Source organism: Mesoplodon mirus, assembly GCF_964341445.2.
Source record: "Mesoplodon mirus genome assembly, chromosome: 1".
NCBI classification, from domain to species: Eukaryota; Metazoa; Chordata; class Mammalia; order Artiodactyla; family Ziphiidae; genus Mesoplodon; species Mesoplodon mirus.
This window is the reverse complement of record NC_138976.1, coordinates 5821996-5837567: the sequence shown is the minus strand read 5'-3', so window position 1 is coordinate 5837567 and position 15572 is coordinate 5821996. Positions and strand designations below refer to the sequence as shown.

General features: G+C 44.2%; 1 protein-coding gene across 4 annotated transcripts in view; it reads left to right on the top strand.

The window, feature by feature from the left end:
- Positions 1–971: 971 nt before the first annotated feature.
- Positions 972–15572, top strand: part of FUBP3 (far upstream element binding protein 3) — a 48815-nt gene continuing 34214 nt past the window's right edge. For 3 of the 4 annotated variants that reach the window (XM_082628728.1, XM_082628727.1, XM_082628729.1), the window contains exons 1-2: positions 972–1135; positions 12608–12713. In XM_082628728.1, the coding sequence (XP_082484854.1) occupies positions 1052–1135; positions 12608–12713 (190 nt within the window). In that variant the 5' untranslated portion in view covers positions 972–1051. The remainder of the gene's footprint in view (positions 1136–12607; positions 12714–15572) is intronic. The other variant, XM_082628730.1, reaches the window with a different exon arrangement.

The following is a 15572-nucleotide window of genomic DNA, read 5'->3' as shown; positions in this document are numbered from 1 at the left end:
CAATCTTGTTAATCCAAAGAGGGGCACCTCTATTTGGATCTGCCACTGACAAAATGTGTGTCAAGCCCCTAAGTCTTGTTTCTTGGTGGGGGCGGGGGGTGGCTGTTTGCTCATTTGTAAAATCCACCTCAAAAGCTCAAGTGTGTTCCAGCGTTAAGATTCCTTCCCTTGCTTTGAAATATCTATATCTAGTTACCATCATTTTTAAAAGTTACTTAAGCATTCCAAGAAGCCCTCTTGCAATACTGTTTTGACTCAGCAGGCAGGGAAGCAATGATGGTCCTGTGGTATTTCCTGTATCCCCAGAGTCCCAGAGTTCGTGAAGGAATGTGTAAGAGGACACCACGCTGGCTTTCCAGTAGAAGCGCCCTTCCTAAGCTTGTGTCGCTAGGCAACCCCAGGTGTGGTATTAGCCCATCCTCGGGGAAACTGATTAAGATGCAAGAACTCGGGCCCAGGACTCTGCAAACGTGGGGCATTATTTTGTGGTGCTGTTCCTTGCCCTCCAGCCTCCCTCTGGGTCCTCACGGTGCCATTTCAAAGCGCTCAGTCCCAGTATTCTTAATCGATGGTCGTTTCTGAGAGGGGCAGCGAGGGTGCCGTCTAGGGAAAGCCAGGTCACTCCTCTCTGGGTTTCCAAACGGTCGACAGCAGGACACCTCGAGAGAGAGAGAGACACACACACACACACACACCCCTCGAGACACACACACACACCTCGAGACACACACACACACACACACACGCCTCAAGGGTCTTTCACGACATCATCGACGGCCCTGGATCAAATCGCGTCTGGGAATGGCGGGATCGCAACCTATCCCTCGAAACCAGATGGCAGCCTCGCTCGCAGGGCCCGCCCCCCACTTCCGGCCGGACCACGGTCACGTGCTCTGACCCCGCCCCGCAGACGCGGCTCCTCTCGCGTCGGCGAGCGTCCCGTCTCCCCTTCCGCCGGAAGTGGGGCGACTTTCCTTTTCCGGCTACGGGTCCCCAAGCGGAGCGGGAGGCCCGACGGGGGAGCCGAGCGGCGGCGGCGGCGGGGGCGGTAATGGCGGAGCTGGTGCAGGGGCAGAGCGCTCCGGTGGGGATGAAGGCCGAGGGCTTCGTGGACGCTCTGCACCGGGTCCGGCAGGTACGGGCGCGGCCGGCTGGTAGGAGCACGGGAGCCCGAGGCGGGGCTGGGTCGGGCCTGATGGGGAGAAGGGGGTCCGGCCTGGGGGCGGGAGGTAACCTGGCTGACGCCCCAGCTGGGCTCGGCCGTTCCTTGTAGCTCCTGCAGCCGAGAGGAGCCGAGGGATGAGGCGCCACTGGGAGGCCCAGGCCCAGCCTGTCGGGCCGGTCTCCCAGGTGCCTGCAGCCGCTGGGAAAGGATTTGTCCGGGACGCCTGGCCCTATCGCGTCCCCACGCCGGGGCTGGACCCGCAGGGCAGCCAGCGTGGGGTTCTGAGGTTTACGGGGGTTGGGGGCTAGGGGAACTCACGGCAAGGACCCGGTCTAGACAGAAGGGGGCTGTCTCAGGCCCAGTAGCTTTTTAAAATTTGGAAAACATTCTCTTCAGACTTATATTTCGAGGGTGGAGTGGAAGGAATTCGAGGGTATTTTACCTTTGAGGGTGCTCTGGGAGAGGAGAGAAGGAAAGATGTTAGATAGGTGTGGGTGGTCCATAAGACGTAGAAATTTCTTATGGGCAATAGTTTTTCCTCTTTCAGGGAGCATGTGATATGAAGTCATTCCAACAGTGAAACTTGACCATCTGACAATGTCGTGCATTTTGTCAGAGTTAAATAAACTGATTTTTAAGAGGTTGCAAGCTTCCCTGGAGAATGAATATGGGACCTGCCAGAAATACTCTTTGGTTTCTGGTATGATGTTTAGAACAGAACATGTCCTTGTATTGTGTGTGAAACTTACTGAACTTAAGTGTTAGCTCTAACACTTAAATTTCTTCTGCTGAGTGTCTTATACTCATCGTCTCTTCCTATTTAATTGTAGGCATACTAACGGATACTTTAAAAGTTGGGCTATCACTAATTACTGCTTGATTCCTAACAGAAAGCTACAGGACTCATTGTATTAGAAGAAAGCCTCCACTCGGTCGCTTGAAGATACGGTCTTTACACCTCTTTCCAGTATTCCAGGGGAGGGAACCCTACCTGTTTCCCAGATACTGACTTTTCATTGTAATACTGATGCTCTTATAGACATTACATTGGATCCCAGAAGTTTCCAAACCTGTGGTTCCGCCTAAAATTTTATCCGATGACTTGTTACTTACTGCCTAGGCACCAACCAATATATAGTGAGTATCCATCTTACTTAGACTTCAGAGCCAACCAGTGGCTGTAATGGATGAACAGTGCCATCCAGCTCCCCTTCCAGCACTCTGCTTGCCGGCGTGTTACACTGCTCTCCTCTACAGTACAGGGTCCTGAACCTTGTTTCTCACTGGCTACTAATTTGTAATGGCTTTCACTCTGTGCTGATGTGTGACAATCACCTTGTCGGCCTCTGTATCCAGGAAGAATTATAGTCACTACCCTAAAGAGCTCAGATCCTCAGTTTGCAGAAGGCCTGTAGTTGAACATAAAATGAATTTTGAACCATTGAGAAGACTTTCTGCTTCTCTTGAGCCAGTGGTTGAACTCATATTCTTGGACAACCTGCTCAAGAGGGAGGGAGACCCTCTGTTAAATGCTGACCTAATGTGGATTGTTGAAGCAGTGGTGTTTACTACTAGCAGAGGAAACTTCACTGGAAATGTTCCCAGCTCCGAAATGCACCATTGACTGGAGCAGTTGTAAGCCCAATGGAGACAGTGCTGTAAATGTATTACTTCCGAATATTAACAGCTGGAGGGCGATCCTATCTCCAAGGATTTGATGGCCTTTAAAAACTAAAGAAAACACAGGTTTGTGGGTAATTTTAGGTTTAATTGTAGATTTGCATTGGGCAAGAATGGAATGTTAGAAATCTAAAATACTGTGTGCTTGTATCAATGGTAAAGCTTACCTCAAAGGGTCTCATATCATTTGGGCATCTGATAATGGTGGTTCTACCTCGCCATTGTATACACAGCATGTTGCAGAAATGTGATTTTCCCCCCGGTAACTGGAGATAAAAGACAGTGCATTTCTTTATTTAAATGATTGGAAAGCTTTCTCTCCTCTTAGGTGTCCTCATAAACACCAGGGACAGTCTGTAAGGCCCTCATAAGTTTGTCAGGGAGCAGTAAGCTGTCTGGTGCTCAGTTTATCCAGAATATCACAGTAGAGTCTGAGTTGCCCCTGATGGGGTTTGAACCTGCAGTTTCTATTAAGTCTGATATGTAGAGTCCAGTACCTAATCCACTGAGCTTCCCTCCTGGCATCTTGAAACCTCCTTTTGTATCCTTTGGACTCTTTCCAACAAAGGGAACCAGTTGTTGTATTCCTAGATCTGAAGGGAGTCTCTGAAGATGTCATATAAAATTTAAAATTCCTGCAGCAGTGCGAAGTCTGGTGAGCTAATAATGTTTGGCCAAAGGGATAACAGAGTCATTTTGTAAGGAAGTACAGAAATGTAGAACTGTGGTCTGATTCAGTCCCACTGGTGAAGATCTAAAACTGCTGGGTGTTAAAAAAAAAAAAAAATCACGTCCAGTTCTCTGAAGTCACTGGCTGGTTAGCAAAAATAGAGTGTTTCTTCAATTCTTCAACTCGTCGTTTAGAGAGCGCAGGACCCTAGTAAGAATGGGATATGGACTTAAAGCCAGATTATCCTGTTCTGTGGCCACACTGCACCTCTAAGCTGACTACTGTCTGTCAGGCTTTCAAGGGGACCTCATGGAGATTATGGATGAGTAGATACAATTCTGTTTTGTTTAGCTTTTCTAAAAATATAAAAGAGTTCCTGGAAAGCCCACTGCTGATAGTTTAGTAGCATCCATCACCAGGTGCACCCATTCGCATGTTAACGGGACGATGTCACACCACAGTGTACTTCACATTCCCAGCAGCCTTCCTTCCACGAGCTGGACCAACCGCCTGCCAGTCATCACCCAAATAGACGTTCTCTTATCAAACTGCTAGGGCTTCTTAGGACTTTAAGCTCCTGTTTTGACCTAGACCCAGTCATTGCCTCTGCACTGCATAATTCCAGAGTGTTCTACTCACATAAATACAGTGTTCATTGGTACCTCATGGAGTTGGGCATCATGGTGATTCTGCTCCCAAATGATTGTGACCAAGCCACTGAAGAGTCCGTGGAAAGTAACCTTTGACAGATTTTAAGGCCTAGAGCCTATTCTCTCCTAGCACTGTTTTTTGGAACTGTTGGTTGGTGTGGGGCCTCAGAAGTTCCACAGTCCTGCAGAGAATGCTTCCCAGGGCTGCCGTCTCACACTTCGGGCCTGAGCAGTAGATGATTTGGCACGTGTGCTGTATGGAAACACTAAATTTCCTTTAAAAGAATGGGCCTCCACCATTTAAAGAAAAGGCCTGTGTTCACTGACTCTTGGGCACTCCTTGAGAGATACTGCCTCTGCTCACCTCGTATGTGATGTTTGTGCCTCATGGCAGAGTCACGTGTGCTGAATGCTCAGTGGCTTTAAGTTTACTCCACTGAGACTGTCTTAGACGTGCCCAGTGGTTGAGTAGCTCAGATCATCATTTCACAAGGGACTAACTCCTGCATGTACATTCGTTTGAGCTTTCTCAGACACTTGAAGAAAAGCAGTGTCTGCAGGACATCTGTGGGTCGCTCTGTGTCTTTGCTTTGATGGGACCCAGTAGAGGACCCTACAGAGAGCGAGTTCTTGTTTAAGGGTTTTCATGATGTGACTGAGCCCATTTGGGTCACCGCCCTTTAGTGGAAGCACTGGACTTCATATTTGGTTTTGAAAAGTAGATGGTAAGTGAACAGTACGTTCCACTGTATGCCTCTAACGCCTTTCTGATATTCAGCTGGGACTTCTTTATCTTTCTTTTAAAATCTGATAACCCATGTGTATCATCAAAGTAAGGTTTCTTAAGTCCCAAATACAAATTTGCCTAGACCAGAGTTTTCAGACTGGTGGCTTGTGGGCTGGAGAAGGCTCAGAGCGGGCCTGCAGGCGTACTTTGTTTGACCACACAGCGCCAACACTTAGAAACTAGAACAGTTGCACGTAAAAAGTGAGATTTTTATCTAATACTTGGCCGTACTGCTCCCACGTTCTGCAGTGACTTTATCTGGCAGGAGCTGGGCAGCAGCTGCCCCTCTGCACGGGGCACGGACTCTCCGAGTTGTCTTTGTTCTCACCACTTTGCTTTTGTTCTGCACTGCCCATCGGGATGCCTAGTCAGCAGCTTTTTTCCCTCATCCTTTTTCCAAATTGTGAGCCCATACAATAGTTTAAATTTCTAATGGAAAGAGCTCTGGTGGAGAGTTAAGAGATCTGAGTCTCCTGCAAGTAGCTGCATGACCTTGGGCTAGGTTGGCCTTTCCCAGCATTTGATCTGCAAGCTGTTCATAGATCTTCCATGGAAAAGGGCTCATGGACAGAGAAGTTTGGGGGATACAGGGTTAAATAAAGGTGAATTGGCTTCTTTACTGCAGGACTTCTCAGAGCCCTTAGTATGCTTCTGTGCGTTAAGTCCTACTAGGCTTTGGGATGTGCATTGTCAATATACCCAAGTCCTGTCACTTCATACCCTCTTTTCATAAAACCAAATCACTGTCTGTGGATCAAACTTGAGGAAATATTAAGCTAGATAATCTCAATGGCCCCTTCAAGCTCACCAACATTCAGAGCTTCCATCTAGCTAGATGTGAAAAAAGTTTTGGCCATATTATTTTGGTTCTTTTACTTTCTAGTGTGTTGTGTTAGGTGTCTGTTCAAGCTCCCCTCTCCCTAGCTTTGCTGTGCAATTCTTTTACTCTGTTAATCATCCCTCTTGAAAATGTTTTGCATTTAGAGTTTTGTTTAAAGACACTTGGGAAAGAATAGCCAATACTTTTGGAGGCATGAACTACATTTTTATCCTAGTATCAGATGATAGCAGATCACTTGCAAGACTGAGTAGTGTTCATGGAAATTGTGATGTGATGGGGATTGCCTGCTATTGTTTGAGGATCTGCTGAGTCCAAGGCCTCTTGCTGGATGCCGGGCCAGTGTAAAGATAAATAAGACAAGTTTGTTGCTGGTTTTATCTTAACTGTGGAATTAGATCCTCAGAACAACCAAGTGAAATAGTCAGGACAAGGGTTATAATTTTCATTTTATATTTGGAAATAATAAGCCAAAGGGAGATAAAGCAGTATTCTCGGAGGCACACAAACAGTTAGTATATGCAGTAGTTCTTGGACCCATGTCTTCTGCATTCTAAGAGGGACTCGGTTCCTTTGCAGAGGTAGCTGGGTAGTTTTCCATCTCAATGAGAATTCTGCAGCAGAATCTTCAAAGCATCAAAGGGGATGCTGGTGGAATTAGATGGGACATAGGGGAGAAAACTAATGGTCATGTCATCTTGAGGGTCTTTGGAGGGGGGTTCCTAGCTGGAACAGTATTTCAGCTTGGAGCCTCAGCTGGTCATCTTAGCATTTTTCCGACAGGCTTCTCCATATTCACTTTAATTTTAGCAAACGTTTAATGAGTACTTTCTATGTGCCAGACACATTGCTGTGCATTAGGGAAGTTCTTGAACTCTTTGGAGCACAGACCTTTTTAGGACTCTTGAGAACTTTGAACCGCTCCTCAGAAATATTTAAATAGTTTGTAATTTCAGGAGTTTCGTGAATTCTCTAAAGCTAATCCCTGGAGCTCCCAGTCAAGGAACCTTTGTCCTGGGAGTACCAAGATGATTGAGACAGGTCCGTACCTCAAAGAGCTCCCTGTAATGGGGAGACAGTATAACCAGCAACTTTCTCAGTGAGGTCACGCTACTTAAAGGTAGTTTGTAAAGTGCTTTGCAGACAGATAAGGGAGTATTTAATTCTCCCCAAATGTGGGTGGCATGAAGTTGTCAGCAAAAGCTACTAAGAAGAGCTGATATCTTATTCAATTGACATATAGAATTCCTTGTTTTGGTTCATGTCAGTTAATAGGGCAGAATCAGCCAGGGCCCCATCTCTAGTGACAACAATAGCTACCATTCATTGAGCTTGTGTTCTGCTGGGTGCCAGGCAAGGGCTTTCATATAAGTTCTCTCATTTGATGGTTGCAGAATACCCAAGAGGTAGTATAGTGAAGTGGTTACTAAGGCTCTGGATTCAGTCTCTATGAGCTCAAGTTCTGGTTCTGCCAATTACTAGCTTAGTGACTTTGGATAAGTTATCTAACATCTTTAAACTTCAGTTTCCTCATCTGTAAAAAGGAGATCATTGATGGTGGCTATATCTATCTATATATATCTAGATAGATAGATAGATTTTTTTTTTTTTTGGAATAGCTAATATTAGAAGTTAGGAGGTTACCCTTGGGAGGTGGAGGTGGGTAGTGACTGAAGGGGTCATGAGGCCAGCTTCGGGGGTGCTGGTTCTGTTCTGTTTCTTGATCTGGATGCTAGTTGCACAGGCATTTTAGTGCACGAAAATTCAAGCTATCAACTCACCCATGTACTTTTTTTGTATTATTATTATTTTTCAATAGAAGGTTAAAATAGCAAACATTTCTCATGCCTTACGATGTGCCCAGCGTTGTTCTGGGTGCTTTACATTGTTATCTTGGTATCCCCGTGGGTACCATTCCAGGCAGACTGGCTCCAGATCCCACAGAATTGAGCTACTGTCTGAGGTCACCATGAAGATGAAATGAGGGCACCATCAGGCACTTAGTGAGTGCACAATAAATTTGATGTACTGCTGTCTTCATAGTAACCTAGGTAGTGGGTGCAGAGCGAGGACTTGCCTCTGTGCACCATGGCTCCAAGACCTGCCCTCTGAGACTTGCTCACTCTCAGCCACTGGGCTCCACCGCTCTGGCCACATACTGTGTCTTCCTGCTGTGGGGAATAGAGACTTTCAGTCCAGTCTGTCCGTTCGCCAGGGCGGGGCCACCCTGGGTGACTTTAGAGCAGAGGTTCCAGGGAAGCAGGTTGGGTTCCTCCTCCCTAAGTGGTGGTGTGAGCTGTCACCTCTACTTTAGAATCGACAGTGACTGTGTTGAATGACATGGACCCAATCAGTGTGTGGATGACTTGCCGCCATTCAGATAGCTTTGCCTGTTTCCATTTAGTGTAAAGTTTTATTAAATGTGAAGTTGTGGAAATATTCACAGCTTTCTGTTTGGGTTTATAGGGTGAGCTACTCTGATTACAAAACTTAAAGATGTGCACTGGGAATAATTAATTGCCATGTTTCCTAACTTTAGTGAATCGTGTGCCACCTTTATTATGATTTTTGTCCTATCAGTGAACCCTCAGTATTCTATTTACTTTGTATTTTAAAATCATTTTAAATTTAGATTTATTTAAAATATTTTTGAACATTCATCCATGCACCTCCCCAAATTGCTTTGTACTCTTTAGAAAACACTGGTTTAGTTCATCCCTGCATTTTCCAGGGAGCAAGACCACTGAAGGTCTTGCCCAAGGTCGTACACCGGAAGAGCCAGCTAGAAAACCAGGTCTCCTGGCTGATTCCTGGTCCGGTGCTCCGCTCTTCCACATCTCCGCTGACTGCTGGCAGCGGAGGGTAAATGTCTATGACGTTGATTTATATTTCATCTATTAGCTGTGCTTAAAATAGCATGGGTAGTGAGGTAACCCATTCTTGCCGCCTCCCCCCAGAAAGGGGGGAAAGTGAATCAAGTAGTAGAAAATCGGTAGCAGCGTCCCCTCAAGGCCTTGCTTTCAGATAAGCACTGGAGTGGCCTTGGTTTTCCTGGAATATCGTGGCTTCTGTGACTATTTTCTGGCCTACACCATTATTAACTGAAAATGTACCTCACTCCCCTTAAGCAGCTACTGTTCAGAATGGTCAGTTATGGACGTGAGGAATTACTTGACTTCTGTGCACTGGAAATCATTAGGTTTTAAGTCCTCGGGAAGTGACTGTGTCTAAGAAAGTATTGGGTGGAGGAAAGAGAGTTAGCCTAGTGCTGTGGTCAGTAGCATGGACTCGAGTCAGGCAGGCCTGGGCTTCAATGCTGTTTCTGCCATTTATAAGATGTGTGACTTTGGGCAGGTCACTCAGCCTCTCTGAGCTTCACTTTTCCTTGTCCTGAAGTGAAAATAATAATACTAACCTCCTGAAGAATCATCATGAGGAATAAAGGGGGTAGCACCTTTACAGTGTTCTTAGCAGAGTGCCTACACATGGTAAGCGCTCATTGAATTTTAACTCATTATTGTAGTAAGCATTTAAAATCATGTCTTAGAACAAGGCTGCATTTGTATCAATAAAGGAATACATTGTTTCTTTATAGCATATTGTAATATAATATATAATGTGATATCAATGTAAGTTATGGTATAATTGTATATTATAATGTTAAACTCACATCTAACATTTGTTTAGCCACAGTTGTTGACTTCAGAGCTACACCTCTTAACCATGATCCTGTGCTGCTTTTCTCGTAATGAAAATTTCCCAAATTATAGATAACCTGAAGCAAACATGATTTAAAAACAAATCTGAAATCCTCAGTCACATTTTAGAAGGTCGCTTGTTGATTTAATCAAAATTAGGAATAGAAAACTATTGTAACACTTACGGCATATCAACTTTGGGGAAAAAAATTACGTTCCAGCAATATATGAAACATACCATGTAAATTATAAGGAATTATAAGGAACGCCAAGGCCTCAGGAATGACATCTGAGCTAATTTGGAAGGAAAAGAAGAGGTCTGAAAGCTAAGAGGTCTCATCAGAAGAGGGTAGAGAGAGTGCCAGATACGTAGAGCTTACATTTAGGGTCCTGTCTTTGAGGGTGATCTGACATGCACACTACTGGGGGACTCCACTGATAACCGTAGCCTTTTCTCTCATGTTTTGGGGTCGTCCTTACTGTCTCTTGCTAATGTTTTGGTCTGTCATCAGACAACTGGGCCAGTAATCTTGAAAACCCTCACATTGGCCATTTACTGCTCAGTTTATTGAGCAGACGAAAGGGTCTCGGTGGGGCACAAGCCACTGCAGTGTCCTCACCTTTTAATCTGCCTGCTTCCTGAGCTGAGTCCTTAAAGATAAGTTTTGCATCTTAAGTAAGTAGCCAACCTCCACAAGCTTATCCAAAACAAATAACGGAGAGCAAGGTAGAAAGCTGGTGGTAGAATGCTGTTAGGCGAGATTTATACAGTATTCTGTTTTAGAGCAAATGCCCACTTGCCTTGAAATCTGAATTTAAGAGATGGGGTTTCTATCAGCAGTCTTAGTATTTTAACTATTTAGCTTAAAATAGTGTTTTTCAACGAGCACCTGTCCAGGCTACCATCATCTGTAGCCTAGACAGGGCAAACATTTTCTTCAAAAGTCCAGATGGTGGGAATTCCCTGGTGGTCCAGTGGTTAGGACTCTGCGCTTTCACTGCCGAGGGCCCAGGTTCAGTCCCTTTGCGGGGAACTGAGATCCCACAAGCCGTGTGGTGCGGCCAAAAAAAAAAAAAGTTCAGGTAGTAAATTTCATGTATATATATATATATATGCTCTGCACACCATATGATCTCTATGAATGGGTGTGGCTGTGTTCTAATAAAACTTTATTTACCAAAGCAGGTAGTTCACCAGCTGGAGTTTGCTGACTCCTGGCCTAGAATACCTCCTAAATGGTCCTGCTACTCTTGTCCCCTTAGAATCTATTGATATTTTCCTTGTCCAGGGCATTTTTTTAAATCATAAATCAGCAGGTTACTCCCCTTACTAAGCCTTGTAGTTGCTTTCCATCACCCTTCATATAGAATCCGAGCCCCAGAATTCCCTGGCGGTCCAGTGGTTAGGACTCCATGCTTCCACTGCAGTGGGGCACAGGCTCGGGGAACTAAGATCCTGCAAACTGCGAGATGCAGCTAAATATATACGTAAATATAAATAAATAAGTGAATAAATCCAAGCCCCTTCCCATGACCTCTGAAGCCCTATGTGAACTGCCCTTGCCCACCCCTTGGAACACATCTAGTTCCTTCTGTTCTAGTGACGTCAGCTTACCTATCAAGCTTTCTCCTGCCTTAGGGCCTTTGTACAAGCTGTGCCCTCTGCCTAGAATGCTCTTCCTCATCATCTAGGTCTCAGATCTCATCTCACCTCCCAGCAGCCTTCCCTGATCACCCTGTTTAAAGTAGCTCCCCTGAGGGCTCTGTGTGTCCTTGTCTTCTCTTATTAGTATCATGCTTATCACCAGCTGAAATGATCAGTTGACTGATTAGCTTGTGTACCTGTGACTCCCCACTGACTGCCGACTCTGGGAGAGTAAGGACCTGCTTATTCTTGTTCACTGCAGGGCCCAGGACATAGTAGACACTCAGCACTTGTTGGGTGAGTTGCCTTCTTTCACAGCCCTGGTATTTGTGAAGTGCTTTCTCGTGTACAGAGCTCCTTTGTGTTCAGAGAATGTTGTTATCTTTTCGAAAACTATGAAGCAGATGGTATTATACCCAGAGGATCTTCGGCAGAGAGGAAGGGGACTTGCCCAACACCACAGAACTAGGAAATGGAAGGGACGAGACCTGACCCAGGATGCCTGACATTTAAAGTCTGCCTTAGGTTTTCAGTATCGTGATTGTCTTTGGTTGTTTATTTGTTTAATTTATGTTGGTCCCAGAAAGTCTCAGAATTCTGGGCACATTTGGACAGCCTCAGGAAAACTACCACTGAAGACGTAGGTCTGGGACATCTGTGCCGGCTGCCCCTAATCCACCCTTGCTTGTTAGGCTTAAGTGAGGGACTAACATCAAGACCAGTCGTAAATATTCCTTTGATTAAATCAAAGAGTTAATTTATTGTGAAAATCACGTTTAATTCCTAATGGAAACAAAGCAGATAAGTGTAGGAAGCTCTACATAGCATTTGTTTCTAGGGGAAAAACTTAATAGCTATGTTCTGTTCTTTGATGATAAATGTTGAAAGTTAGAATAGCTCTCAGAGGTTATCTCGATTTCTCCAGTGCAGGAATCCTTCCAAACTAGTCTGGACAGATGGTCATCTGCCTGCTGTTTGAACTTCCAGTGAAGAGCAGCTTGTTGTTTTATGTTTCTGTAGATCACATCATCACTTTATAGGGGTTAAAGTTAATAGGACGAATATATTCCTAAAGAACTGTCAACATTTGAGCAAACATGGCCTTTTAAATATTGCTGGGGGAATTTGTTCCTTAAGGGAATCCTGTGCTAAAACCTTTTGAACAAAGCTCTTCATATTGTTGGCCTGCTTTTTTCCTTAAAATGTGGTATACCTGTATTTTAAGTGATGACTTAAAAATTTGCTTGTAGAAGACAAATTTTTGGAAGTATCATTTCTAAAGACACATTATTACTAAGACCAAAAGGGAACTCAGTTAATAGTGCAGAGTCCATGTCCTGTCACGACATTGCTTTACACTAATGTCCGTCGGGGGGAGAAATGGGGTAACAGCCCTTTAAAGAAGACTCTTGTCTTTCTCCCTCGATGGAGCCATGATTTGTTACTGAGCATTTAAATCTGATTCTCTCTGTAGATTGCTGCTAAAATTGATTCAATTCCTCACTTGAATAATTCCACACCTCTAGTGGACCCCTCAGTGTATGGCTATGGAGTACAAAAACGGCCCTTGGATGATGGAGGTAAGTTGCTGTAAATATCTTTGCCTTTCAGGTGGTAGTGAACCTGCCAGTTAAGTTGGAGTCTGTGTCAGCCATTTCCTTAACAGCTTTCTCCAGCGTCACTCTCTGAAGAAGAATGGTTGCGGGGAAGTATTTAAGATGATTTTCCTCAGCAGTTCCACGGCATTTGAGTTCTTACTTGCCTTGATAATACAGGAAGTCTTTTCGGCTGGGCTGTAAGGTAAAAGACAGTCTTCGAGCATCAGCTTGGAAGTAATTTGACTGATTCGAGAGTTTTGCTTGATTTAGCCCTCAGTTATTCCTCAGTGCACACGTGGGAATTGAAGTTCCCACTTTTCTCCAAAGAAAAGCTGAGATTTGGTGCATGGCTCTGGGGAGGCTGTGGCTACATACTGACCTTAAAGAAAGGAAAGGGGAGTGATGACCTTTTTTCAGTTTATCTGCTGGTTTTTTTCCCGCCATTCCCATTTATAACAGGCTCTTTCTAGCAGCATCCATTTTTCTTTCATTCATTCCTTCGTTTATTTCATTGGTTTGTTTATATACCCTACTCATCCCCAAAAGAATTTGAGACCACTTAGAAGTGCGTCATTACCAGCACTTTGGCAAAGAGTATCAGATGTGTTTCTGCAGAGAACTTGGACTTCCTTTATCATATTTCATCTCCCACAAAGTAGCTCTGTAAAAGGGATTCTGAAATACACTAGATTGCACGTGAATATGCACATAGTGGGTGGGCCAGTGTCTTCTCTTCCTGTCCTTAATCTGCATGTGTACCCAGCCACGTATGTGTGTTCATATTTCTGTGATACATTATTAAGTGAAAAACAGTCAAGGTATACAACAGTATATATTTTGTAATCTCCTTTCCCAAAAAAAGTGCATGTTTTACGTTCATAGAAAAAATGTAATTTGGCATGACTAATTGCTCTGGTCTCTTTGGAGATTCTAAAAGAGAGATCACCATCGTTTTTGTAAGTGGGAACCTTTTTGGAATAATTATATAGACTCACACGGTGCAGATTTTAATGGAACAACCCGCAATTTGGGTGTAAAAGTTCTTGTCTATTTAAAAAAATTATTAATGTTTATGGTCACTCACAGAAAATCTACCGCAGGGCCACTGGAACTAAGGTGACCATTTACACTGCTACTCTGAAACGGTATCTTGTGATCATCTTATATTTGATTGGCATTAGTGATTTCTTAGACCAAACATGAGTGATTGCATTATCTGCATTTTTGCCTTAGCAAAAAGCTGTCATGCAAAGCAACCTTTTTTACCTTTTCGGGGCAATCATGTTTCAGTTCCTCTTATGGGACATCAATATAAAAAGAACACTAAGTTGTCTGGCTCTGAGCATATGTCTCATTAATGGACAGTGTGTCTCTCTGGCCCACCATTTCCAGAAATTGAGATCAGTACATTCCACAACTCTTAGCCTTGTTTTCACCCACTGCCTGGAGTTGAAGTGTAAAACTTGTGCCCACAGAGAATAGTATCACTATGTCCTTTGCATAATGAGTGCCTGAAAATTTACAAATGAAACCTCTGGCATCTTGCAGACTTTTTTTCTCTCATTAATCCTTTGCACACCCATTTGAAAGAATGTGGCTCGTTAAGTCACCAGTAAGTCCAGAATCTCACTTGAAACTCCAGTTCATTATTATATGTGTATCATCACCTTTTTTTTTTTTTTTTGAGAACCATAATTTTTTGCATTTTGGGGGACTAAGTTCTTGTGATTAGAGAATAAATACAATTCTTCTCTTTCCTCCCCCCAAATATTAAGTCTCCTTTAGTAGGAAAGAACTGAGGGAGACCCTTTGCGCCTTGAACCGCGTCTCCTGTCATCCCCAGGCCTGTGTTTTACCATGACGACAGACTGTATTTGAAGTATGAGAAATTTCTCTCAGGCTTTTTACGTTCTACATAATGGTTTGATAAAGTTAATCCTCTCTTCTGTTTAAATAACAGAATTACACAAATTGTTTGTTTTTCTCCAAGTTGGTCTCTTTGTGTAGAGTTTGAGATTTGCTGTGGAGCTTAAGGAGAGCTGGGCATCCGGGGCCTGCCCCAGCCTCTTGTCAGTTGTCTCCTGACAGGGGTGAGGTCACTGGGCCAGTTCTGTTCTCTTGAATAAATATGTGGATAAACAGATCCTGTCAAGGAAGGTGATGTTCGTGTTTACCCGACAGCTTTCTAAGGGTCACAGTCTTGCTGTTTGTGAGATGAAAGTTTAGAAAAGCAGAGACGAACAACAAGCAGGAATGCCGGCACTTTTTTCTTAGCAGTAAAGATTTCCGAGGGCTTTGCGGTTTTTTGTTTGTTTGGGCTTTTGGGATTTTTTGACGGATGTTCATCAGATCACCTCTTTAGCAATATGAACTTGCAGACTTTCTCAGGAAGCCAGGTTCTTTGACCTCTGGGATGTTAAAGTTCAGTCCCCTAGAAGTTTCTGGAGGTGTTATTTGGGTCTGTTTAAAGGTACTTCAACTCTTAAGTCAACCATAAAGAACCTTAACATAGGGCTTATTCAGGACATTGAGATGTGCAAACACGTGTAGGAATGGGAAGATTTTTTTTAAAGTGCTAGACAGTAAAACAGGAGGAAAGCGATTTGAGTTCGTTGTGTTCTGATGTAGAAAGCGATTTGGGTTAGTTGTGTACCAAGGCAGTTGTGAGTTGTCCGTCAAACTGCCAGTTCATGAGCTCACTTGGAAGCCAGCAAGACCTTTGCACCCAGCCTCCAGAGCCTGCCTTGGTCCCTGATCTGGGAAGAGCAGTCATTCTGCTGCCCTCCCCCTCTGGGTCAGGTCATTTTAACTATCAGCATCTTCCTTCTTGGCACCCGCGCT